The 27,468-nt window shown below is 43.6% G+C and overlaps 1 protein-coding gene across 28 annotated transcripts in view; it reads left to right on the top strand.

The window, feature by feature from the left end:
* Positions 1-4,569, top strand: part of DST (dystonin) — a 466,993-nt gene extending 462,424 nt beyond the window's left edge. For all 28 annotated transcript variants that reach the window (XM_006110983.5, XM_025182427.3, XM_075923642.2 and 25 more), the window contains 2 exons: positions 1,869-1,992; positions 3,350-4,569. In XM_006110983.5, the coding sequence (XP_006111045.3) occupies positions 1,869-1,992; positions 3,350-3,615 (390 nt within the window). In that variant the 3' untranslated portion in view covers positions 3,616-4,569. The remainder of the gene's footprint in view (positions 1-1,868; positions 1,993-3,349) is intronic.
* Positions 4,570-27,468: the final 22,899 nt, after the last annotated feature.

The raw sequence follows: 27,468 nt of genomic DNA, 5'->3' as shown, positions 1-27,468 counted from the left end.
TGCCACTCCATTGTAAGCAGGATGGCATAGGAGACTGATAATTCGATCCTTTCAGCTATTGAGATTCAGATTATGATGGTAATGACACACAATTGCTATAATGAGATCACGGTTCAGTGACTCATGGAAAATGAGTTTGATGGTCTCATTTCCTGTGCATAGTACCAAAAAAAACACTAATATTGTAATAATTAGCATCCATGTTGGCAGTCACTGGAGGAAACAAGGTTTGAATGGACACAGAGCATAAGTACCTGGTCCAATGCCAGTTGAGGTCAGTGTAAAGAGTCCAGTTGGATCAGACACCATATTGTTTTCTGACCTCTAAAAGTTGCCATTCAGTATTAAGGCACGCTGATGGGTTTAGTGTGGGGAAGCTGGCACTGCTTCTGCCTCTGCTTGATCTGTTCCAATCATAAATAGAGGACTTCAATGGCTATTGCTCTCAGCCTGGCACTTTTCAATGCTAAATTCACACAACTCAGTATGGCTTTGCTCATTGATGCATCAAGTATATAGAGATTCTTTTCACTCACTCCTTGTATAATATTATGTATTACATTCACTTTTAGTTCTATTGCTTTAAAAAATTTAAAAGATTTAATCATAGCGCACAGTTTGAACAGATGTTAATTTTAATACATTTGCTTTCATTTTCTTTGGTGCTTTAATTGTTAACTGAGTATCCATATAAGGTTAATTGATGGTACTTTTAAAATCACAGCTGTGGGAAGCAATCTGTAGTACAAGAAGACCAGTGAAAAGTTATGTTTTTGCTGAATTTCCAATCAAATAAGAACCTCTGAGATTAATTTAAGGACTTCCACATGTGATAACTGCCTCTCACAGAGTCTGGAAAAACGCTGCAGGAAGGTGTTATTTTATTTCTTAGGGATAGTTCTCCTGCAGCTCTCCAAGATGGCTGTTGACTTGTCTGTTCTGTATACTTGGTGGTAATGGGATGCAAGATGGTGTCTCCATAGCCAGTGGTGTGTCTAGACAGAGATATAATGGCCTTTACTACATCTCCCAGCTGCTGCATGTGTTGTCTACAATTTCAATGAATTGTTTTTAAATGAATGTTTCAAACCCCAGTGCTTTTGAGGTTGCCAGGTCACAAGTGACATAGGCTACATCTTTAGCTTGTTTTCTGGGTTAGTCTTTTTATGTTGACTGAGTCAAAGTGATTGTTATGATGTTTCCTAGTAGCTGGTGTGATGTGCAGAAAAATTTCTAAAACATAAATGGCATGTTTCTAAAACAAGCAATACAAGACTATGGGCGGAGATATTCTGAACAACATAAGGCCACAAAGAAAAAGAATATTTTAAATCTAAGTTAGGGTCTCATATTTTCTTCATCTCTGGTGCAAAGAGGATCAAAATCTGGTGATTTGGGGGCTGTGGGTTTCAAATTTTCATAAGTCTTTGCTTTGTGCACCTAAACCTTTCAGTGAAAACAAGAGCATTCTTCACTTACAACCATGGGCAGATGGTTTAGGCCAGGTAGGCATGTAAAATGAAGCTTCTTTACTCTAATAATATGCTAAGTACTGTACCCTCAACTAACTTAATATGGTAAGCTAATTAAAATGGTGGAAGCATCTTTTTAAAAAAATACACTGATACATACGTACGAATGTGATACTATAGATGCAAAGGAGACTGAATGATTTTATTGCTGATCCACTTTAGGCATTAAATGTTAAACAAACTGGTTGAAGTAATTCTCATTACTAAACACATCTATAATGATGCCAGGCAAGACTTGGCATGCATGTTCTGAAGATGATGATGAAATACCAAATGCAGAGCCACTCGGCTCATCTCAGTAATAACAGATGAAACAACCATATTTGTCTTATATAGGGAACACCAATACAAGGGAGTAAACTTAGACTGCCAGGATATCTGTCAGGGAAAGGTTTCCACTCTGGAGAAGACAACAGCCTAATATCAACAGCAGCTACCAGAGTTAGAGCGCAGTTTGCAGGTGAGTGCTTTGATGTTAGTGCTTGGTACGATGCACACTGCAGTGGTTGCCACCACTAGGAAAAATACTTGGGAATAAATTGAGATGGTTCTATGGGATATGCACATTTGTGCTACTGTATGAATGGCAACAGCTGTAGTTTGTAATGGCTCCCCAGGAAAACATTTAAAATTAAAAGAGCAGATTTTAGATCCTTGTAGAGCTCAGATGCTTTGGAGAGTGGCTGGGCTTCGGACATCTAGCTGTGGCCCCCTGGCTTGATGAAATTAAAAGTTGCAAGAGAGCAGCTGCAATTTATGCCACTGATGAATGTTACATTAGTCAATAAATGGGAGTAGCTGAACACCGTTACTATCTCCTGTACACTTCTTTGCAAGGGTAGAGGTTAGGTGGTTGGTAGAGGAGTCAACGAAGTTGCTTTCACCTACTTTCAGCACTTATAGTGTGCAAAGTGGACCTAGAAGAAATGAAGACTCCTCCCAAAATGTTTCCTATCTTTTAATCTACTACTGTTTTCAAGAAGAAATAATCTAATGAAAATGTTTAGACCAGGCTTTCTTTGCATTTGCAGTAAGCCAGATCTGTTGATTTTTAATAAATTGAAACTTACTCTACATGACTTTATTCCATTTAAGATCATTGTTGTGATTTTTCCACCTGATATATGAACTGTATTGACACAAAGTAAAGGTGACATACATGTATTGAATAAACAAAATGTAATTTTACCAGGCCTTGTTGTATACACTCATCCATTGAAAAGAAAGAAATAATTCTTAACAGCATGAACATACTGCATGGCTTAATGCTTGTTTGTTTGTTTCCCTGGAACATGTAGCTTATTGTATTTTACCACTGTATATCAATGAGTTGATAGAAGCTGCCAGGATAATAGTTTTTAAGAGAAAAGCTAGCAGTTGAGTTTAATATACCTCAATATTGAATCAAACATTGCTTTCCCTTTATTAGGACTCATAGATTGGATCATCTAGTTTGACCTTTTTCATAACACAGGTCAAAAAATTTCACCAGTAACTCATGCATCATGCTGCATGAGCTACAGTATCATTCTCAGAAAGATTCCTGTTTTAGGAATAGCGGAATGTTTTCTCCTTAAGGTGGTCATTTCTTCACCTTAAGGACCAGCCCAATGGGAGTGCTAAGCACAGAGGAGAATCAGACTCCACATATTTTCCCTGAAGCTGGATATTGACCTCACTTCCTATGTGCCAGTAGGAGTTCCAGAGGTGGCTTGTGAAATGTTTAAGGTCCTAAGTGTATAAAAACACCCACTAAATATCACTCGTTCAGCCTCGTCTCTCTATTGCCAATAGACACCTTTCCCCTCTCCTTACAGACACCAGAAAAACTCCAAGTAGACCTGGAAGCCGAGCAGGAAGCAAGGCGGGCAGTAGGTCAAGTAGCCGCCGAGGCAGTGATGCATCTGACTTTGACATTTCAGAAATCCAGTCTGTGTGTTCAGACATGTCAGAGACTGTTCATAGTGCAAGCAGACCACAGCCCCGAGCAGGTTCTCGGCCAACATCAGCCAAGCCTTCTAAAATTCCAACTCCCCAAAGGAGGCCACCAGTCAGCAAATTGGACAAGTCCTCCAAGAGATAATGTGATCTGCTCCATAAAGGTCTTTGCCTTGTGCATTAAATATTTAAGTTTGTAAGATGTAAAATATTATGTAGAAATTATTGTGAAATATTGCAAGAGGTGGATTTTTAATTCTGCAGATGGCCTTATTTGTGTATTTGTTTTTATTTTATGTGTATAATTTTTGTCAGATTTTGTTTGTTTCTGCCATATCCTATGTGAAGGGGGAAAGAGTTTTAATCTAAACTAACAATTGTACACAGTAATGTGTAGAAAGTACACTAAAACAGTTCCCAAAAGTGTAGTGTACTGAATGTACAGTTAACTCTGCAACCTCAGTCAAATAGGTTTATCACTCCATCACGAGTTAACAGGAAAGGATACCTCATGACTTTTCTTTAAAATAAATATAAAAAGCCAAAAGACACAATTACACATCTTGAGATAACTTAAAGAACACTAAAGGCTGTATGTCAGACTTACTAAGGAATAAAAACCACATTCACACTACAATTATTTATGCAGCATCTCTTGGAGAACTCACAGAAAGTTACTTAAGCACTTGCCAGTCATACAATACTCCAATATCTTGCAGCATTTCTGTGCCATTGCTTTAATGAGGCCAGACACACTCTGGATATTAAAACTACTATACTGTAAGAATTCAATATAAAGTGCGTTCATGTAAATGTGAGGTTTCTTTTGCTTGAGTGGACGGTAGCACTATATCATTGAACTCATTTTGTATCAAAGCAGTTTTGCTTGCAGAAAGCTATGAAATAAAAACATGTCCCTTAACTTTCTTGCCATTGTATTTCTTATTTCACAGGGAAATAGTATTCTGCATATATTTTAGGGAATACATCATTTGAAATGACCTATAATTATCTTAGAATGTAATTTTCCATTTGCAGCAGTAAAATTTTTGTCATCTACTGTATTTATTTAATAAAATATTAACTTGTATATGTCAAATACTATGAAATTACATCTAATTTATTTTGTACTGATAGTTATTTTATTTGTACTAGAGTATGGCACAACTATGCCAGGAATAAAAGGGTATGGGTGTAGGAGAGCATCAAATAATTAACTTCAAATTTATTTTGCCATTCAAAGATTGCTTCAATAGGCAAAATGGTCTTTTGTTTTAATGGAAAAGGATGGAATTTTCCTCATATACAACTGCAGAACTAACAGACAGATGTTGTTACAATTGTTAACTAAATGGCCGGAAATTTCAGTTGCTTTTTAAGGACACAGTAAGTTGGCACTGGAAACGGGGGACCTAGATTCCTGGCCAAGTGGTTTAAAACTTGCTGGGATTGTGTAGAGTGCCTTAAAGTGACTTCTGTAAGGCAAAAGTAAACAATGTCCAGTCCTTGATGGAAACGTGGTCAGAAGTGAGACAGCCTGCCATTCAGTGATGTAGCTAAGAATTAACTTGTGGCTGTTGGTGAGTCTATCTGGGCTCTGATTACGTGCACAGTTGGGATGCAGAATTACATCCACTCCTAAGATAATCTTGCCCATATGCTGGCATTGCGTATCTTCAGGAAATGAATCAAAGTTCATAAGAGATGGAAGAATAATAATATTCAAGCAGTGTACATCCTGGCTCCACTGAATTCAGTGGCGAAGCTCCAAGTGTAAGCACATAGCCAGTAGAAGTAATGGTTGTGGAACAGAGGGTATGTCTACACTACCCCGCTAGTTCGAACTAGCGGGGTAATGTAGGCATACCGCACTTGCAAATGAAGCCCGGGATTTGAATTTCCCGGGCTTCATTTGCATAAGCGGGGAGCCGCCATTTTTAAAACCCCGCTGGTTCGAACCCCGTGCAGCGCGGCTACACGGGGCTCGAACTAGGTAGTTTGGACTAGGCTTCCTATTCCGAACTACCGGTACACCTCGTTCCCACTACCTAGTTCGAGCCCCGTGTAGCCGCGCTGCACGGGGTTCGAACCAGCGGGGTTTTAAAAATGGCGGCTCCCCGCTTATGCAAATGAAGCCCGGGAAATTCAAATCCCGGGCTTCATTTGCAAGTGCGGTATGCCTACATTACCCCGCTAGTTCGAACTAGCGGGGTAGTGTAGACATACCCAGAGATGGTAAAGAAAACCCTAACAGGAGTGGAGAAGACACAGCAAGCATGAGCCTTGATTCCTTAAGGAGGAGGCAGGAGATGCAAGCTGGGAAGAAGTTCCACTACACTTCTCAGTCCTTCCTTTAGCAGGTGTAACAGCTATTCCAGGAGCTAATGGACTATAAGCAAAGGAATTTGAGCAAGTGGTTACAATGCTATGTCAGCCAGGTAGTGAAACAGCTTTCACAGGAAGGGGCAAGTGTACGTCTGACAGGAAACTTCTTGCCAGGATGATCGGGCCTGTTTGCTGGTTATCACAAAGCATAACAAGAATGAGCCCTCCAAACTACATGGATATCAGAGACACAGATAATCAGGAAAGATGGGATGCTCATATTACAGACAATGAGTGTCGTGGCAACCCAACTGTTCCCCCTGTCCCTCACCATCTGACCTGCTGCCCACATAAGTCACTTCTCCTCCCCAGAGCACTGAAGACACATCCAGAGCGAGTCTAACTACCTCACAGCTCCTACTACCAGAGTATCTGAGCACTTCACCATTTTAGTTTATCCTCACAACACCTCTGAAGTAACAAAGGACCTCTGGCTAAGGAGACAAGTACCTTATCCACTGCCCCACTGTGGGAGCCCCCTAACCTCCCTACATTCTTGGCCCCCCTTATCCATCCTATCTCCCAAGGATGCCTGGTCCATCAATCACCAAGCTGGTGGTGGTGACTGTCCTGGGGGGGGGGGGGGGAGGGGAGGAGGAGGGGAAAGAAGGGGGGAAAGAGGGTGGAGCTCTAACCCTCCATCTCGGGAGGTGCCTGTAGATGACGGGCAGCACATGGAGCCATTGCTTTACATGCCAGCTGCTTTCAGGAGTGCCAGGGCATGAGCAAGCTGTTGGCTGCTTGTGGGGTGGATGGTAGGCTTGATCCCACAGCCCTGCCTTCCCCCAGGCAAATGCCCTATTCTCTGAGCCACTCCAGAACTTACCTCACTGCTTTCCCTTTGGTGGGTCCCTTATCCTGCTTTCCTAATGTGGGAGCCGCCAGTGGGATGGGATCTCCAGTGAACACATGGGGAGATGAGGCTCTAAGAGACTGAATGACTTTCCCTATGTCACTCAATCCCCATCTCCCAAGTCCCACAGTAGTGTCCATAGATGCTGGAACTGGAGGTGCTTCTGCACCTCTGGTTTGAAGTGCTTTTGATTTGGTTCAATGGATGTCAGCACCCCCAGCATGGGAATGATTCCAGCACCCGCGTAGTGGCTTAGCCACTGTGCTGAACAATGATGAAGAATTGTCAGATTTCACTCTCACTGCTTTGTGAAACGTATGGTTTTTAGATGGAGGGTATTTATCTGAGTTTGGGTGACCTTATCTGTAGAGATCACTAACTAGAAAAAAACAACAAATGGTCTGGTAGCCCTTTATAAACTAACAAAACATGTAGATGGTATCATGACCTTTTGTGAGCACAGAAGTGGGCTGTGCCCATGAAAGCTCATGATACCATCTACATGTTTTGTTAGTCTATAAAGTGCTACCAGACCATTTGTTATTTTTTTCTGTAACAGACTAACTCGGCTATCCCCTGAAGCTCCTAACCAGAAATAATCACTTTTCTTCCTTGCTTCTGGAACTCTTCAGTAATTTGAAAACATCCCTGGTTCAGTATTAGCATACTAGGTGTGAAGTGTTGTCCTGAGAGGAGGGGGGAAGGGCTCAAATTCCTCCCCCAGCTTCCTCTTCCATTCAGACCAACTAGAAGAAGAAAGCAGAGGAGAAGAGAGAAATTAGGCAAAAGTGAGTTCTGCTGACAGCTTCCAGGGCAAAGATGCATTTTACCTATTTATCTTCTCCATCCCTTCCCCTGCCATTGCAGCAATGGCAGCTAATCTCATGTCTCCAGGCCCTCAAGTGGCTAACAGTATATCTTTTGCTGATATTATTGCATAATATAGCTTGTGTCCTTCCTGTGAACTGAATGAAATAGTTGCCTAGTGATTATGGCATTAGGCTAGGACTCAGGAGACCTGGGTGGCCATCTTGCTCTGCCACTGATTTGGTGGGTGACCTGGATCAAGCCAATTCCCCGCTCCATGCCTTAGTCTCTCCATCTGTAAAACGAGAGTGATAATACTCCCCTGCTTTATAGAACACTTGGAGCTCTGTGGATGAAAACCAGTAGGTATTACTATGGGTACGTCTAGACTACATGCCTCTGGAGACAGAGGCATGTAGATTAGGCTACCGGACATAGTAAAATGAAGCGGCGATTTAAATAATCGCCGCTTCATTTAAATTGACATGGCTGCCGCGCTGAGCCGACAAACAGCTGATCAGCTGTTTGTCGGCTCAGCGCGGCAGCCTTGTAAATTTAAATGAAGCGGCGATTATTTAAATCGCCGCTTCATTTTACTATGTCCGGTAGCCTAATCTACATGCCTCTGTCTCCAGAGGCATGTAGTCTAGACGTACCCTATATGAGCTAGGCATTGTTATAGCACTGTGTAAATAAAGGCTGGTAATGTACATACACGGGGGAAGGGTCTTAATGTTACTTCGTATGCATCATGAGCCAGTCTTTATTTACATGATAATATCACAGGCAATTTTAATTCTGTCATTTGCTAACTTCTAAGTACTTCACTTTCCACTCTAAATGTTTTTTTAATGTTGGGAATTTGTGTATGTAATTTTTTTGAAGTAGCCATAAAATTGTTAGTGTTTTATTGTAACTTGCCTCTCCTCTCCCATGCAGCATCGGGGGTGGAACTTTGAACCATTATCATTACAACACCTACAGCTGTTGCTAGAGCTGAAGGACTAACTAGCTAGTACTTGGAGAAGGTTGCTTTTATGGAAGAGTGGCTGGAGCAGTCCTTGTATGCCTGGTACTAGAGGTGGGCAATGGGAGCTATTTCCCCCCTGTCAGGGCTGTTCCCCACTTTGGCACTCTGAGTGCAGAAGGACAAGGCCCATAAAGATTTTAACTGTATCTTGCTACTATAGGCACTGGTTACAAAAACTTCCCCAGAATCACAATACACAGATTTTGGGGGATCACTGCCACCAGCAAGTGATTTTTATCCCTACAACCTGGGGTGAACATTTGAACCCACCCCCAGGATAGCCCAGATCTTCTGCCACAAGAGAGCATGAATAAGAAAAGAGAAAAACAAGCTGCAGTCTCTAGTAGCTGACCCCTCAGTCCGAGATGTGCGGACACACAGACGGACAAACCTTTTGTACCTTCCAGGACACAAGAATCACATCATCACCTTAAAAAAGTGATTTTTATTGCAAAACAAAAGACATACTTGATAAAGCATACTTGGTTGCTAGATGTTACAGAGCAACTAAGGAAAACAAAAACACAGAGAAAATCTCTGGAAACAATGCTTAGATGGTAAATGGGGAGGGGAGGCATAGATCCACACAGAGTAGTTCAAACCAAACCACAAAATAAAGAAAATATCCTGATTGTGACTAGATTCACTTTTTTCCCTTTACTTACTTCCTATCTTTTCTTGGTTCAATCCACTTCCATGCTCCAAATTCCCTGGAGGCATGGTAGTCCTGCCTGGGTTTAAATAATTCTGTCTCTCTCAACTCCTGGTTTTTCTCTCCCACACAAAGAAAGTAGGCAAGGAATCTTATACAATTCAAATTTCAGCACTGTATGCCTGTTGGTTCTTCTGAGTTTAACCCTTTAGTCACCGGGTGCTAAAGACACTCCTCCTGTCCATTACACACACACCCTAAGGTGGGAGGTGGGAGGTGGGAAGCTCCTGCTCTGTAGGGTACCCTACAACTAGAGGATGGGCTTCTAGGGTCATATGCATGCCCTGGAAAGGAGCCTGGTTTAGCTCAGCCCTCTTCCTTCCTGCTGACATTTCATTACAGCTATTTAGGCAGCTCCCAAGTGTTTGCACTCGAGTATCTGCCATTGCTTCTCAGGCTGTAGCTCAGGCCCATCTTCAAAATGTTTGTGTTCAGTTACTATTTTGTCAGCCTTCCAAATTTTTGATAAAAATGCAAATCACAGAAAGGAAATGGCAATTTTAAAAGTTTCTCAGCCAAACCTGAACAGAACTTAATGGGACAAAAAAAGTCTCTCTCTTTCTTACACAAAAGGACAAAATTTCAAAGGCCTTCTGCAAATAATGGAGTGTGATAGTACCTAGAAAAAGTATCCAGTACCTTTTATAAGGGGTGTGATAGGCAATCTGAATATAGAAGCTGCTACCAATTTGGCTCATAATAAAGTTTTTATATTTTATCACAGAAGGGAAAAGTGAGTAGAAGAGGTAAAATACTCTGAGAAGGTACATGAGATGCAATAACTGAAATTATACACAGTTTGTATCAAAATGCTTTGGGCCTAACATTTCTGAGGCAGTCTCCATGCTGTTTGGCACCCTATAGTTTGCAACATGCTCACATCTCAGAAATAGTGACCTTTAGCCGTCCATGTAGTTTAGTGCTATTTTGTTTTGGGTACAATTGTTTGTAAATTGCCTGAATTGCAGCTTGTAATGATGAGATGTGTATTTGAAGGAGGTAATGGGTTGTGTGATTCAGCTAGCATCACATATGAGTAATTTAGGTTAGAATTAACCTCTAAGAGTATGTCTACACTACCCTGCTAGTTCGAACTAGGGAGGTAATGTAGCCATCCACACTTGCAAATGAAGCCCGGGATTTGAATTTCCCGGGCTTCATTTGCATGAAGCCAGCCGGCACCATTTTTAAATGCCGGCTAGTTCAAACCCCATGCCGCGCGGCTACACGCGGCACGGAGTAGCTAGTTCGGATTAGCTAGACGGAAGCCTGGTGTGGGTGGGGGGAGCAGTTGGAAGGCGGGGCCACGATCAGCGCTAGGATCCTGTGATTGCGCAGAAGCCTGGGGAGGAGTCGGGGGGGAGGGGGTGGCTGAGACTCCCCCGCACTCACCAGTCTTCTGCGCAATCACAGGCTTCCAGCACCGATCTGGGACTCCCAGGCTGGGAGGCAGGGCCACTCTTGGCACATCAGAAGCCTGGCCCCCACCCCTCCGTTCTGATGGGCCCAGACTAATGATCACAGCCCCGTCCTCCCAGCTGGGACTCCCAGTGCTGATGGCGGCCCTGCCTCCCAGCCTGGGAGTCCCTCCCCCCCCTCCGCCCCCGTGCTTCTGATGCACCCAGAATGGCGATCATGACCCCACCTCCCAGCCGGGGAGTTCCAGCTGGGAGGCAGGGCCGCGATCGCCACTCTGGGTGCATCAGAAGCCTAGTGGGGGTAGGAGGGACTCCCAGGCTGGAAGGCGGGGCCGTGATCTACACTGGGAGCCTGGGAGTCCTAGCTGGGAGGCGGGGCTGCGATCGTCAGTCTGTGCCCGTCAGAATGGGGGAGGGGGTGAGCAGCAGAATGAGGACAATAGACTTCAACAAAATAGATTTTAACTAACTCAGAGAACTGGAAGGTAGGGCCCCAGGGAAAGAACATCTGAGGGAAAACCGGATTCAGGAGAGCTGACAGTTTCTCAAAGCATATGAACCACACAATATCAAACTATCCTGACACAAAGGAAAATCAGGAAGAGGCAAGATGTCTGCATCAAGAAGTGTTTTCAGGACCTGACAATCAAAAAAGAATCCTACCAAGAGTGGAAATAGAAATAGCTGAGAATGAGCACAGAAGCTGCCTGTACGAGTCTCACATCTCCCAGAAGCATAATTTCTGCCTAACCCTTAAATCCAGGGCAAGAAATAAGTGGGAGATTAAGTCGAGCCTGCTACATTTCAGAATTAGGCCAAAGAACCCTCCCCCTCTGGTCGAAGTCAGAGTTGTCCATGGGCATCCGTCTCTGCACAGATCCAGCACTCCTTTGACCTCAGTACAGAGTTCCCTAAAGAAAGGAGGAACTCGAGAACTCAGTAAAGACTCCCCAAAAGAGCTGTTTCCCATTGTAAAAAGCCTGCTCCCAAAAATCTTTGGTCCGCTGCCAGGTCCATGGTCTCAGAAGCATTGACTTTTCAGCTTGGTATCATAGAAGTGAAAGACTCTTTCTTCAGTCCCCAGGGATTGGAATGGTCTGGCACTCAAAAGAGGTATGTGGCACTGACAGAGCTCTGGTACCATCTACCAAGGATAAAGATGTCATGGATAAGCATTCCTCCCAACAGGTACTATTGAGCCCACCTCTGTCATCATCACCTCTCTTGTCAGGACCCTCTGTACTATGCAAACCACAAAGCATCAGACACCATTGGCACCTACTTTAGTACACTTCACATCTATGGTACCTTCTGTTTTGTTTGCAAAACACAATACCTTGTCAAAATCAGTCCTTCACTTGGTACAAGAATTTTGATACTCAAAAGATTTAGCAGTGGCCCTTCTTGTTTTAAGAATTGGGTCTTCAGCTCAATATTAGAAAATCCAAGTGAAATACTCTACAGAGAATATAGTTCATAAGGGCTTACTTGGCTTCATTGACAGGGCCTACTTTCCAATGGACAGATTACATTAAAGGAGGTCCTTAAACTTCAGTAAAGAACACTCTAAATACAGCTAGTGGATCATATGGCAACAGTCTTATCATGCAAGACTATGCCTCTGTTGCTTCTGGCACTAGCTCAGAACAATCTATTCACCAGCCAGAGACAGTATGGACAAGCCAGTTGCAGTTCCTCTTCAGATAAAGAATTCTAGATTGGCGGGAAAGTCAACTCAAGTGTTTAACTCCCCCAACTCTGAGTATAACCGTGTTTCCCTTTTGGGAGAATGTCCTCACAGCTCAGGAAACCACATCAATCTGTTGGAACTCAGGACAGTTAAGAACATTTGTTTTTATTTCCTGCCCTTAATGAGGGGCAAATCAATCAGCATTATTGTGGGCAATGTGACCTGAATGATCTATATCAACAAAGGGGAGCAGGATTCCCCCTTCCTGTGTGTCAAAGCAATAACGTTATGGAATTAGTGTACAGCCCAGCCCTCTATCTCCCTGGTGTTCAGAACACTACAGCTAATATCCTCAGCCAGCATTTCCTTCCATATCCTTCATGGTATATTCCAAAATTGGGGACTTCTGGAGGTGGACCTCTTTGCTACCTACAGGAGCAAAAAGTACCATGTGTTTTGCTCAATTACATGGGCATCACTCTCTGAGGGTATGTCTACACTACAGCATTAATTCGAACTAACTTAATTTGAATTAGTTAATTCGAACTAAGCTAATTCGAACTAGTGCATCTAGACCTAAAAACTAGTTCGAATTAGCATTTTGCTAATTCGAACTAGCATGTCCACATTGAGTGGACCCTGAACCGAGGTTAAGGCTGGCTAGAAGCAGTGCTGGCAGGGCATCAGATTAGGACTTAGAGCGTGGAGCTGCTGTCTCAGGCTAGTCGAGGGCTGTGCTTAAAGGGACCCGACCCCCACCCCGGACAGACAGTTCTCAGGGGTTCCCCGCTCGCTTGTCTAACTCAATGAGGGACAGCAAAGCAGTCCTGGCTTGGAGTGCCCTGAGTGCCCACACTCGGCACATCACAGCACTCGGCCATCAGCCCGGCTGCACTTGCCGCAGGTTGCCATCCGGGGTGGGGCAATCGGGGGGCTGCAGGAGAGCTTCCACCCTGAGGAGCCCGCAGAGCCACCCCAGTCCTCCCCATCGGGGGCTCGTACCCCATTCCTCCCTCACCTCCTTCCACTTACCCCACCCTAGCCCCCCTTCCTGATGTACAAAATAAAGGACACGTGTGATCAAAAATAGAAACTCTCTTTATTGAACAAAACTCAGGGAGACTGGGAAAAGGAGGTGGGAGAGGGGAAGAGAGAGGGGAGGAGGAAACCTGGGAGGAGGGAGCTGGAAAGGGGAAGCCAGGGGAAGAAGGAGGAGGGGAAGTATCAAACTATGGTACGCCATATCTTCAGTACTGTGTACAGATGTGATCTCCTCACCCCAGAAAAGATATTTTGGCCTTGGAAAAGGTTCAGAAAAGGGCAACTAAAATGATCAGGGGTTTGGAACAGGTCCCATAAGAAGAGAGGCTAAAGAGACTGGAACTTTTCAGCTTAGAAAAGCGGAGACTGAGGGGGGGATATGATAGAGGTCTATAAAAGCATGAGTGGTGTGGAGAGGGTGCATAAAGAAAAGTTCTTCATTCATTTCTATAATAGGAGGACTAGAGGACACCAAATGAAATGAATGGGTAGCAGGCTTCAAACTAATAACAGAAAGTTCTTCTTCACAAAGCAAATAGTCAACCTGTGGAACTCCTTGCTGCAGGAGGCTGTGAAGGCTAGAACTATAACAGAGTTTAAAGAGAAGTTAGATAAATTCATGGAGGTTGGGTCCATGGAGTGCTATTAGCCAGAGGGTAGAAATGGTGTCCCTGGTTTCTGTTTGTGGAAGGCTGGAGATGGATGGCACGAGACAAATGGGTTGGTCATTGTCTTCAGTCCATCCCCTCCAAGGTTCCCAGTGTTGGCTGCTGTCGGCAGACAGGCTACTGGGCTAGATGGACCTTTGGTCTGACCCAGTATGACCATTCTTATGTTCTAAGCTCAGGGCTCAGAGTCGGGGTCTCACTGGACCACCTTGATTTTCATGCAAACCTGCTCCTGGGTGGCCAGGCAGGTAGCTATTCTGCCTAGATGGCCACTTTCCTGTGCCTAGTGTGGAGGTCGTGGACGTTGGAGGCTTCCCCCCAAACCTCGATGACGTCCACGATGTCCGCACTAGACCAGGCGGGTACCCACCTCTTGCAGACCTGGGCAGGCTCCCAGGAGCTGCCAGCCTGGTCCTGGGAAGAGGCTGAGGGCTAGGTGGCAGCAGGTGGCTGGCTCGAGCCGTGCCAGGTGCAGGGTCTGCTGGCTGGGTGCTGGCAGGTTTGCACTTGGCACGGGCACCGTAGCCAGACCATGCCCCTTTAAGGGCTCCGGGGCTGGGAGGGGGGCAGACGAGTTTCCCTGGTGGTGCCCAGAGTGGCTACCAGGGCAAGCTGGGGAGGGCTAGCCTCCCACTAGTTCGAATTAAGTGGCTACACAGTCCTTAATTTTAACTACTTAATTCGAACTAGGCGTTAGTCCTCGTAGAACGAGGTTTACCTAGTTCAAATTAAGCACTCTGCTAGTTCGAATTAAGTTCGAACTAGTGGTTTGCCTGTGTAGCGCCTATGAAAGTTAATTTGAACTAACAGCTGTTAGTTCGAATTAACTTTGTAGTGTAGACATACCCTGAGAGACACTGTCTCGTTTTTTGGATGAAGGAATTATTCTATGCAATTTCCTTCATCATTACTAATACAGAGTGTGATGAACAAAATCAGATATGATAAAGCCAGTGTTATCCTGATAGTAGTGACCAGGCTGACACAAGTCTGGTATCCTTACCTGTTTCACCACTATGTCTACCTGGCATACAAGCCTCTGATCATTCTTCATGTCGTCTCACAAGATGTAGTTCATTTACTTCATCCTGACCTAGGGATCCTCCACCAGAAGGCATGATTTCTTGATGGTTCATTCTGCTTTATGGAAGAACATGAGTTACTAAACTTTGGTGGTAAGTAAATCAAGAGTCAACCCAATTTACTTATCTTCAAAATGGAAGAGAAATTCTGCCAATTAGTATAAACTCCACCAATGTGTATCTGAATCCTAATTGTCTTCAGCCATCCTGGATTAGCTGCTGGACCTAAAGAAATCAGGGGTATCAGTTATCTTCATTAAAGTTCACTTGGTTGCAATGCACAGGTAGTTGAATGGACTGGATAAGATGAAAGTCCAGTAGTACCTGAGGTAAGAATTTATAGAGTATGGGTGCAGAGAGATCTTGTCCTTAAAGAATACTGTGAAGGGTTTCTGCAATCAAGACCTCAATTTCTCCAGCTTTCAAAGCTGACATGATACCTACTAAAAGGCTGTGCCAATGGAACAAAGAACAGGTTCTCATTGATTTAAATGGAGGTATTGTGAAATATCTAAATACCACGTTGAGGTTCCAAGTTGGAGTAGGGTCCCTAACTTTGGGGTAGAGGTTCCCCAAATTTAATAAACCTTGAACACAAACAGTGAGCAAATACAGAAAACTCTTTACCATGCCTTAGATATTAGATAGGCATTGGCCTCCTATCCAGCTAGGACCAAGCATTTTCGGAAGTCACCTAGACTGTTTTTATCCCAGACAATCCAAGAGGCGAAGGTCCACAATTTTGGTTTATATTGTTAGGTGTTACATTGCCACTAGTACATTGCGGGTGGGAGATGAGTTTTAGTACATTCTATTAAATTAGAATAGAATTATTAAAAATCATTCAAATATCTGAGATATGTGAGGCTGCTACATGGGCTTCAGTACATACATTTGCTAAGTACTATGCTTTTTGCTGTGCCCCCCATTCAGATGCAGCACTTGGTAATGTAGTCCCGTCTTCAGTTCTGGACTGAATTCTGCAGCTTTCTTCTCCCTGTGGGGATACTACTTGGAGCATTTAGGAACACTACTTGAAGAAAAGGAAGAAGTTACCTTGCACAGTAACTGTGGTTTTTAGAGATGTGTGCCCCTGGGGTACTCCACTATCCGCCTCCCTCTCCCTTTTTTTGGACTTGTCTCCATGGGATGTTCAGATGGAGAAAGAACTGAAGCTGGTTTGCCTACACGGCTGTATTTGGCCGCAGTGTACAGCACAAGGAGGTAGAGGACGTGTGAGGGCTGAACAGACATTGCTAAGGGGAAATCTGATCACGGGCTTGAAAGGCACATATGCATGTGAAGTGGAGCAACCCCAGGGAGGCACAACTTGAAGAACCACAGTTACCACAAATGATGAATAATCTCTTTAGATTAAATTACTATAACAGGGATGCCCAAAATTACTGACATAGCGGCATATGACAATCTTCAGACATTCGAGAACTGGGGCACGCCTGCCGCTGCTCTGAGCTTCAGCCCTCCAATGAGGTGCTGGGGCTCAGGGCTTCTGCCCGGCAGAGTCAAGCATTCTTGGGGCAGCTGCCCTGCAGGTGTGCCTACTGGGGTATTAAGCTTCAGACCTGCTCTCTCATTGATGCCCCAAGCCTCAGCAGGCACCTCCTGTATGGCTAAAGTCCTCTCTCTGCTGGGCAGAAGCTCCTAGTCCTACTGCCCCACCACAGGGCAGAAGCTCTCAGCTCCACCAAAGAGTCTAAAACACAGAAAATGTGTGGGGCAGGGAGGACTTTGAGACCCTTACTTTAACTATAAAAGAGCTGCATATGGCTCATGAGCTGCCGTTTGGCCACCCCATACTACAAATTGAGTGCACAACTGGTTTTTAAAAAGTAGAGTAGTTAACAATAGTTCACTTTCAAACAAGGAAGACATATCCAGTGGAGCCTTCCAGGGGTCAGTCCTGTGTCTGGTACTACTCATCATTTTTATTAATGGCTTGCTTAATGGAATAAAACTGCATGGCTAACACCAAGATGGGAGGGGTTGCTAGCAATCTGGAGGACAGGATTCGACTTCAAAAGAACCATAAAATATGGGAGAATTGGACTGAAATCAACAAGATACAATTCAACAAAAACTAGAGCCAAGTATTATCCTTAGGAAGGAAAAAGCAAATGCCCAAAAGGGGCAATAACTATCTAGGCAGGAATAATGCAGAAAAGCATATGGAGGTTATAGTGGATCAGACTTATGAGCCAGCAATATGATGCAGTTCCAGAAAAGGCTAATGTCATTCTAGTGTGTGTTGTAACAGATAGGATGTAACTATTCCACTGTACTCAGCACTAGTGAGGCCTCATTTGGAACACTATGCCTAGTTTTGGGCACCACAATTTAAGAAAGATGTGCACAAATCAAAGAGACAACCCAAGAAGAGCAACAAAAGTGGCAAAAGGCTTAGAAAACATGATTTAGGAGGAAAGATTAAAACATCTGGGCTTGTTTAGTCTTGAGAAAAGAAGACTGAGGGGAACCTGATATCATCCTTCAAATATATTAAGGCCTGTTATAAATATGATGTTATCAATGGATGGACTAGATGACTTTTTATGGTCCCATTCAGATATACATTTATCCAATTCTACATTTTTAGGACTTGTCTACACTGGACTCCTAATCAGCACCACTGCAAAGATGTGATACGTTGCAAGGTTAGTACTCAGCATTAGGTTGATGGGTATGTGTGATTTTTTTTCATATTCCTGAGCAATGTAACTTACATAGACTTAAGTGGTAGCATAAACTACACCTTAGATAATAGACTGTTGTGTGGGAATTTCACAAATACCAAGATGGTGAAGGATGGGTGGCTGGAGCCAGATCACTTGGGACTCTGAGTCATCAGGGCACAGACTAATGAGTCGTCTCTGGAAAGTTATCTTTCTTTCAGGACTATGATCTGCTGGGTGACTGTGAATAGCAACAGTTTTTAAGTGCAAGTTGATAGCTCTGTTTGTGTCTTAAGTCTATTCCTCCATGGCAGCCTCTTCATCAGAGGAAGTGAGGACAAGGGTTAGCAGCAGCATCAGAGCAGTCATGTACATGGACTTCCACTGAGCTTCTAACCCTGATGAGTCCATCTCTGATGACATCTTGGTGCTGGTTAGGTTTTCTGCATTGAAGATGCATCTAGTCAGCTGAGGTTTTGTAGAACAGATTGGTGAAGAGGTCGTCAATGCCAAAGAGTCCAGGGGTGGCTGCTTGGTTATGGTGCCTACAAGGGACTACATTCTAGACCTAGTTTTTGAGACAGCTCATTGCCATATTTGGGGTCGGGAAGATTGGCTGAGGCCCTGGAGGTTTTTCGCCTTCCTTTGTATCATGGGGCATGGATCACTTGCTAGAGGATTCTCTGCATCTTGGGGTCCTTAAACCATTTGAGGACTTCAATATCTGAGATATAGGTGAGAGGATTATTCTAAGAGAGGGTGGATGAGATTCTGTAGCCTGCACTGTGCAGGGGGTCAGACTAGATGATCATAATGGTCCCTTCTGACCTTAAAGTCTATGAGTTTATGAGACCATGAAGCCTGCAGGGCTCCTTGTTTGACCCACTCAAATGTAATTGATAATCTCACTTACATTTGTAAGAAATATGCTCAGCCCTTTCCATTTGGGTGATGACCAATTAGAATATAAACCAACTGACTATTAGGATTGAAAGTCTATAATGGTAGTTTCCTCTGAAAATCATTGGTTATTCATGACCCCTTTTGCCCTACCACCTCCAAGAGCCTCCTATTGCCACGTAAGAATCCCATTAACATGGGTCAGCTAATCAAACTGGGACGTCGAGGGTGACAACCAGGTTTCTGCTGAATGTGGCAGAGCCTGTGTGGGTTGGAGTAAGCAGGAGTTGGCTCCATTGTAGGCACACAACATCAGAGAAAGGAGGGAACAGAAGGAGAAAGGGATAATAAAGAGAAGACAGAACATATATACCCGGACAGGGGGAAGACAAACAAAGTCGTGCCTAATTTTATTTGATTTGTTTGACCAGTTCAACATTTTAGTGCTCAGAATTCTGGCACTGAATATTGTTTTCAATATTGTTAAATATTAAGGCTATAAAATCTAAATAAATATAAGCAACCTCCACCAATTAACATGTGAGTTGAACTTCCAAACAAATAATGTTTTGACTACGGTTGAATTTAGGTTAAAAATATCTAGATAGATTATACTGGGGTGGATAATAATTTTTGATGGGGGGGGGAGCACTCCAAAAATGTAGTAAGTGATCAAGGCTTCACTCTTTCATGAGATGTTGGCAAAGGAGGGGATTGTGACCTGGACAGGGAATGGGGGTGCAATATCCGGGAGGGAGTATGGGTGCAGGAAAGGATTATGACCTGGAGAACTAGTATAGGAGGGGTGCAGGGTCTAGAAGGGGAGGGGATTATTACCTAGGGCAGAGGTACAGGAAGGAGTTAAGGAGTTTGGATTGTGACCTAGGGCACGAGGGGGTTATGACCTGAGGCAGAGGTTCAAGGGGCAGGGTCTGGGAGAGGCTATGAGTATGGACGCAGGAGAGCATTCTGACCTGGAGGAGAGATGCAGGAGTGCATGCAAGGTCTGGGAGGGAGTTGTCAACCTGCAGCAGGAGTGCAGGAGAGGGTGCAGAGATTTGGGCTGTGACCTGGAGCAGGGGATTGGACTGCAGAGTCTGGGAGCAGGTATGGTTGCATGAGTAGGGGTGCACAGGGTTTGGGTTACATGGGATAGGGGTACTGCAGCAGGGCAGAGGGTTGAAGGAGCGAAAGGTTGGGGTACCAGGTGCAGGCTCTGGTCAGGCGTCACTTACCTAGGAGGCTCCCAGCCAGCAGCCCAGCAGATCCCTTAGGCAGGCTCCCTGTCTTCCAAGCCCTCTCACGCCACTCAGAGTGGCTGGCTGCAGTGGCGATGTGCTGCTCTGAGCACAGTGAGTCATGGGGGAGGGGAGGAGGACATACTTCATGTAGTACCTGCCCTGCAAACAAGCAGCTAACCAGCCAATGGGAGCTGTGAGATCGTGCTTAGGGTGGGGCAGCACACAAAGCTTCTCTCCCACCCTGTACTCGCAGTAGCGCTCAGAGAAGCACATGGCACCTGCAGCCGGCCACTGTGAGCTATGTGCATCAGGGAGTCTGCCTGAGATTCCCTCTGAGCTGCGTGCTGGGTCCAGTAATTTGCTTGCCCCTGGATTACACAGTATGTGTACCTGGAGTAATAGATGATTAACAAGAGGACTGAACAACTACACTGCTCAACATTTTGGGTATGTCTACATATCAAAAGCTGTGTGCAGGCTAGCCTATGCAAGTTAGCTTGATTCTAGCTTGAATCTAGTTAGCATGGGTAACAACAGATGTAAAGTCAGTGCAGTGCAGGTGTTACCATAGATAGTACAAGCCAACCATAGGCCCTGTGTTTGTCTTCTGTTTGCTTGTGGGTAGGCTATCCAGACACAGCTCTTGTTGTGTAGACATACCCTGGGAAACAATCCTGAGCTCTCCAGTAGTTTGGACATCTATCTTGAATTAGAGAAAACCTGTTAGAATGGATGCTTTAGAAGTTGTTGTTTTTCCAGTTTGCGTTATGGCTCAGTGTAAGGCTGTTTGCAATAAGATGTGGGGATATGTTGATTGCTATCCAAACAGGAAAGAACATAATTTGCAGAGATGCTAATTTTCAAAGAAATGACACAATTCTGGCCTCTGGTTTTACAATGTGGATTAAAATATATAATCTCAAATTGCCACACCAGTTCTGTCTATAGCTAGGGCAATTTACTGAAATAATAATTAAGATTGGAATGATTGATTTTTATCAATAAGTCAGTAAACACCAATTTCACCAAACACAAAAAGTATTTCCAGTGATGATAATCCAAATTTACAGATAGGCAAAATAAGGAAAATGCTGTTTGCAAATTAATTAGTCAAAATCCAGTCATCTAGACTTTTTAATTAGGTTTGTTAAAAGTGGATTAGCAAATGAATAATAGAAACAGGAAATACTTGATAGAAAGCTATTTACTTTAGATATTTTGACATTTAAAATTGACAATTTGTGTTTTAATAGTTTACAAAGCATTAATTGTTTGAATGGCAACCTCTATTATCATTGAATAATTACCTGACCCTTCCCCATAATTTTCCATAATGGTGAAATTTTAAATTGATAAAAATATTTTTACAAATGCTTATAAACAAGCATTGATATCATCCATGAAAATGATAAAAAATCGAATTCTACCATGGCTAATAATAATGCATGACAGGGAGAGATTAATAGTATAATTTATTCACACCCACTGCTACACTCACAGAAATGTGGCTGAATTCCAGCTGCCCTCAGTGAAATTATTTTGTCCCTACTTGCACCCAGGAGTGCCTTATCACAATCGTAAAGTACTATTCCATGAAAGGAGATCACTTCAGACTTATTAAAACACATTTCTCAATTTATTTGTATGTAGTTTTACTAAAAATGACACCACTGAGACTAATACTAAAGCAGGATGCAATTTTTTTAAACTAATGCTGACAAAACTAGTAAAGGCATAACCACAAAACACAACTGATTTTTCATGACTCTGCATGGGGAATGGTGTTTGATTGTATCAGAATGGAGAAAGATGGCCAAATGGAAGTTCCTTTTGCATTATAAAGTGATTATTTAGATGTATTTTCTGGAACAATTTTCCTCCATTCCTATCTTCCATGAAGGGAAACAGGCCAATAAGCAAACAGAGAGGCTTATATTCAACACCATATTTTGTAAGAGCCATTATTTAGCATGATCTAATCTGGCAGTAAAACAGCATCTGAACAGTGGTTCTTCTAATTGCTATAACATCAGATTTTGTAGTCAACAGAAAGACATTGTATAGAAGTTAATTAGCATTAGTTTCAGGCTGTATGAAACCAGGACATTTCTTAAGCTAATATTTCCTGACACAGCTTCCAAATGTGCAAATATAAAGCAGTTGTGTTGGTGGTGGTAATAGATCCCAAAAAAAGGGACATGGCAAATTATCGGAAATCTGGAAAATACTGTATGCGGTACCCTCCCAGCCAGTCTTGGTTTGCCTCAGATATGCTTTGATGACTCTTTCTCTTTCCAGTAAACATTTAATGTATCAAATCCCACTCTGTTTTCATCATTTTAATGGCGAAGGAATCTATCTTTTGAATTGCTAACTTTTCATTGGCCATGTCTTCTGAAGTGGTTATGGCTGCCTGCCAACCATACACATTTTTCCCTTACATTGAAGTCTGCAGCTACAGCAGTGAGTAGTAGACTCCATGACATCTCTCTTAGTCACAGAGCACTCCCCCATTCAATACATCTTGGCTCTGGGTAGGACTGAAATAATTTCAGAAAGTTCAAGTTCTTCAACTTCTTTGTCCTGAATGAAACCAAGAAGTGAAGTGGCAGTTCAAAATGCAAAAATAAATACAAGTTAATGGGTTTTTTTCAAGCCAAATAGAAATATGTAATTCAGGTCTTACTTGAATCCTAGGTGATATGCCCATCCCTTGTCTCTGGATTTCTCTGTCTGCCTTTGTCTCCTTTTAGCAGACCACAAATGAGAGAGAGTTTAAAAGACAGAGAGGTATTCTGTTTCTGCGTGGGCAAATCATCTGTTGATACCAAATCCTAGATTAGACACTTGTACAATGTTTAATGTGTGAAGGGAAGACAAAGGTACGTGAGGGAGCCTGATCAATCTAAAATTTGATCCAAATGTGAATTCAAAATGAAGAAATATTTGGAAGCAGAATAAAAAGAAGAGAAATGTGCTTGATTGTTGATTACCTTGAAGCTCTTTCATGAATAAGCCCTACTGCGGATCAGTCTTCAGATAAAACAGAATATTTTGCTAATGCTGAACTGCACAGTAGTAAAATAGAGCATATGGGAGAAAAAGTTCAAACGTTGGTAGTATAACATCCATACATAGTATTACTGTAGTGTCTAATGGCCTGTTAATGCTAGCTATGGCATATATGCAGAATGCCCTAAAGAGCCTGCAAGACAGCTAGACAAAGAGGCTGTGTCTAGACTACACCTTTCTGTCAACAGAGAGATGTAGATTAGGCACGTGAAATAGCTAATGAAGCAGCGATTTAAATATTCTGTGCTTCATTAGCATAAACATGGCTGCCGCTTTTTTTCGAAATGGAGCTTTTTCGAAAGAAAAAACCCCCCAGCAGTGTAGACGCACATTTGTTGAAAGTAAACCCTTTTTCGACAGATCCTGTAAACCTCATTTTTTGAGGAATACAAGATCTGTCAAAAAAGGGTTTATTTTCAACAAATTCGCGTCTGCACTGCCGGGTTTTTTTCCGCAAAAAAGCTCCATTTTGAAAAAAAGCAGTGGCCATGTTTATGCTAATGAAGTGCGGGATATTTAAATCCCTGCTTCATTAGCAATTTCGACATGCTTGATTTGCATCCCTCTGTCAACAGAGGGATGCGGTCTAGACGTAGCCAGAGTGAGAGAAAAAAAAGACAAAAACCTGTGGCACAGGAAGGGATTAAGCAACTTTCCTAAAGTCACACAGGAAATATGTGGCAGAGTGGGAAAGAGCCTGGATCTCCTGAGTCCAAACCACAAGATTATCCTTCCCATCATCCTAAATATCCAGATGTCTACTTATCTACCTAGGGGCCTAATTTCAGGCACTCTAGTTTGAAATTATTGGCCTAAATTACTTGGAAAGTTTGTTTCTTGGTCCCACTGTGGAAATTTAGTGCAGTGTTATGAACTAGGTTAGATTAAGCTACACTTGTCTTAAAAAAAGAAAAGTTGACATTTCTTACTTGGGAAAATTCTCAGCTAGAAAGCAGATTAGCCTGACCTGAGTTTGTTAAACTTCAGTCCAAATGCACGAAGATCTACATGAATAATACACTCCACTCTGTATGCTAAACAGTTCTGCTATGGATTACAGGCTCAAAGGGAACGCAAGCATGAATGCAAATTTATCTTTCAGCTTGGAACCTTGGAATGCCCCTGTTTTAATAATACTCTAAAAAAATCAAAACACTGAATGTTTTCCAGCACTCCTATAAATAGAAATCAGGAATTAGTATTGCATTATACTCAGGGCTCAGCTGCAAGGGGATATTGTGCAGATAGTGAAAAAGTCCAATCACGGCAATAAGATTTTACTCATTGTATCTGAAGACCATTACAATTTTTGGTAACAAGCAGCTGTTGTTTTCACTTTTGTGTTTTCCACAAAGTTGCTTTGTTCCAGTGTGGATTGCTTATTTTTATCTTTCGGGGGGGTGGGGGGATGGCGGTTTTTTTGTAATTGGAGGTTTTATAATGTTTGCTGCATTTGTCAAGTTCTTTTGGAGAGAAAATATAAAGAGCTTCCTATATTTAGAAGAGCTTCTTGTGGCTCAGCGACTGCACTTAATCTCCATGGCAGGAGTAGGTCATCAGTACTGTTTTGAACAGGGTTTGGGATGAGGAAAAACAGCATAAGCAACGTAATGACATGGCACAGGAATGTGAAAGGTGTCCGACAGAGCTTCACAATCTCTCCCATCAGATCAGATATGGAGACAACTCAAGGACTGGAGGGACCTGCAATGGAGTCTTCTGCCCAGAAAGGAACCAATCCAGTAGGGACAACAGATATATTAGAGGTTTGCTCTAGAACTTAAGAATCACTAGAACATATTTTATTTTGGAGCATTATTATTATGCATTTGTGCTGCACCAGCCCTCAGAAGTCCCAAGAGAGTTCAAGAACCCAGTGCTAAACTCTGTATAGATATAAGGATTTAGGGTCCCTGCCCCCAAGAGATTAAAGCATAAACAGACAGGTTAAGAGCAAACAGAGGAGAAGAGACTTGCCCAAGATCATACAGGCAAGCTGGGGCTATAATCATGGTTTTCTGTTTACAGGGCCAAGCTACCTCATCAAAGTATGCTGCAGATTCTTGAACAAGTCCCTTGTTTGTATTGCACTTGCTTGTACAGCTCTGAGTACATCCATGAATTGGCCCTGCTGTGTTTATACACACCTACACAAAATAGACTTCTCCATTCTTGTGAGAACCACTTCAAAGCTATACTCACAACCCCTCATGGACGTTGTATCATTTCTGGTCTTGTGTGAGAGAAAACAGGTTTCACTGGCTGTAAAGGTGATTGGGAATCAGATTATGGCTGCCCTTCATGCAGGGACTGGCCCCAACTGCTGTCTCTCTGCTCAGAATGCAAGCCAGGGCAAAAGGGATGAGTAGGTTGAGGTCATGACTTTTCTCCCTCTGAGCTGGTGACTGAAGCTGGCTGGCAGAGAAGAAAGAAAGCACATGTTGAGTCCCTGTGGAGGGGGTAGCCAAAGTCACTGTTGTACTACAAGCCAGACATCTCTGGGAAGTTTAATGATTCACTGGGTATAACTACTCTTCAGTTACAGAACCAGAGTTGGCCTCTGTCTCATGACTGCAGTAGATATGTCTGGGCTTAGGTGGATCCTCCTAGACTTAAGGGGGCCCAGAGCCCAAGCTCCAGTTCAAGTCCTTTAATCAACACCGCAATTAAAAAACCCATTAGTCTGAGCCCTTGCACACCTAAGTCAGTTCACCTGGACCAGCGGCAGGTTTTTAACTGCAGGTTAGACATACCCTCTGAGGGGCAAAGTGGGCTGTATTAGCCATTTTCCTCCAGTTCCTTCCATTCCTGTGTGTGTGTTCACACAGTCTTGAGTAGTGTGAACCACAGCTTAGTAGAGTGATGCACACATGGACCAGCTCCTCTTTCTTTCACACCATCCCTCTGATGACTACCTAGAAACATAATATTAGGTAAGTCTTTTATGTATTTGTATCTGTCTCCTTATGCTATTTATCAAGTCAGAACAAAGAAACGGATTAGAAACATGTGATGTAACAACTGTCTGTGGACTCACCCCTTGAAGGATTCGGGGGCTATGTGGGACCCTACCTTCTTCGTGATATGGCGATATCCATGTATGATACATTCCTATATAATGAGATGCTATAGATGGTCAGTTCCACTTGTTTCCATGGTCACTGCAATGTGTGCCTCTGGTTTTAATGATGCTCTGCTCACAGCCTGTATCCTTTGCCCAGCACAACTATGGGTGACTGGGCTCAGTGTTAGGGGACGGCAGGGAAAACCCTCCCTTAGGTCACACAGCAGAAGTAGAGTGGTTCCCTGACCCTTACTTCAGCCTAGAAAGACCAGTAGATGGGCACAAGCCTGATCCTCTGACCCCTCTTCTGCCTGCTCCTAAATCCCCACTCAGATCCAATCCTCCCTTACTGATAGCGCATAGGGATTCCAAGCCAAGCCTCACATCACAGAGAGAGTATGCCTACCCCAAGCGGCCATTCCAAATTGACCTTGAGGAGGAGAATTGTATCCAGCCAGCTCTCTCTACACGGTCCTCGGCAACTGCTGATGTGATGGCAGGATCTACTTGTGTCACAGGCCACATTTTCACAATGAGATTTCTATTTGTGTGTGAACAATATTTGGTTACTATTGTCTGGGCTTGCAGCACATAGGGCAGCGCATGTTACTACTTTGTGTGCACAAGGGGATAGAGTGCAAAAATGGCACATACAAAGGGGGATTTGCAAAAGCAAAATGGTATGTGTATGCAAAGCTGAGGTGCCCGTGGGTGCTGATTCCTAAGACTTTCTCCAGTACGCATCCCCAATCTCCATGGCCTTCCATGTGACCCATTCAAACACAAAACTTGGCCTAGCTACTGTAGAGCAGTTTTTGCTTCATGACTTAAGGAGTAAGGGAGCATATTCTGCTGTGACCTACATGCTCAGGGCCACTGAGTGGGGGAACGAAAAGGGAGCAGTTGCCTCAGGACCCAAGCATTTAATAGGGCCTGGGATTCTGGGCTAACACTGCCACTACTGTGGCAGCAGCAGCAGCCAAAGGCCCCAGGTCCTTTAACTTGCTGCAGAAGCCCTGTGTGACATGGTCAGTGCTGTGCTGAGGGCTAGGTGGGAGAAACTAGCATCCAGGCCCCTGCAGTTTCTGCTCAAGGCCCCACCTTTTCTGGGGGGCCTAGAGCTGAGCCTCCCCACCTTGCCTGTAGCCCAGCGAATTCTGTGGCCAGCCCTGCACGTGTACCTAACTCCCATCACAGATAGGGAAACAGAAACATGGGAGTTTTTGTTTAACTCAGCATTAGGGATGTGAACAACTAGTTGCTTCCCTCTCCCCTCCCCGCCCCCCCCCCCCACTGCCTCTATCAGAGAGAGGCAGCAAGGGTGGGAGAGGAGAGAGGGGTTTCT

The sequence above is a fragment of the Pelodiscus sinensis genome, chromosome 3 (genome assembly GCF_052426305.1).
Source record: "Pelodiscus sinensis isolate ZL-2025 chromosome 3, ASM5242630v1, whole genome shotgun sequence".
NCBI classification, from domain to species: domain Eukaryota; kingdom Metazoa; phylum Chordata; order Testudines; family Trionychidae; genus Pelodiscus; species Pelodiscus sinensis.
Note: the sequence above shows the minus strand (reverse complement) of the source record. Positions and strands in the feature narration are given on the sequence as shown.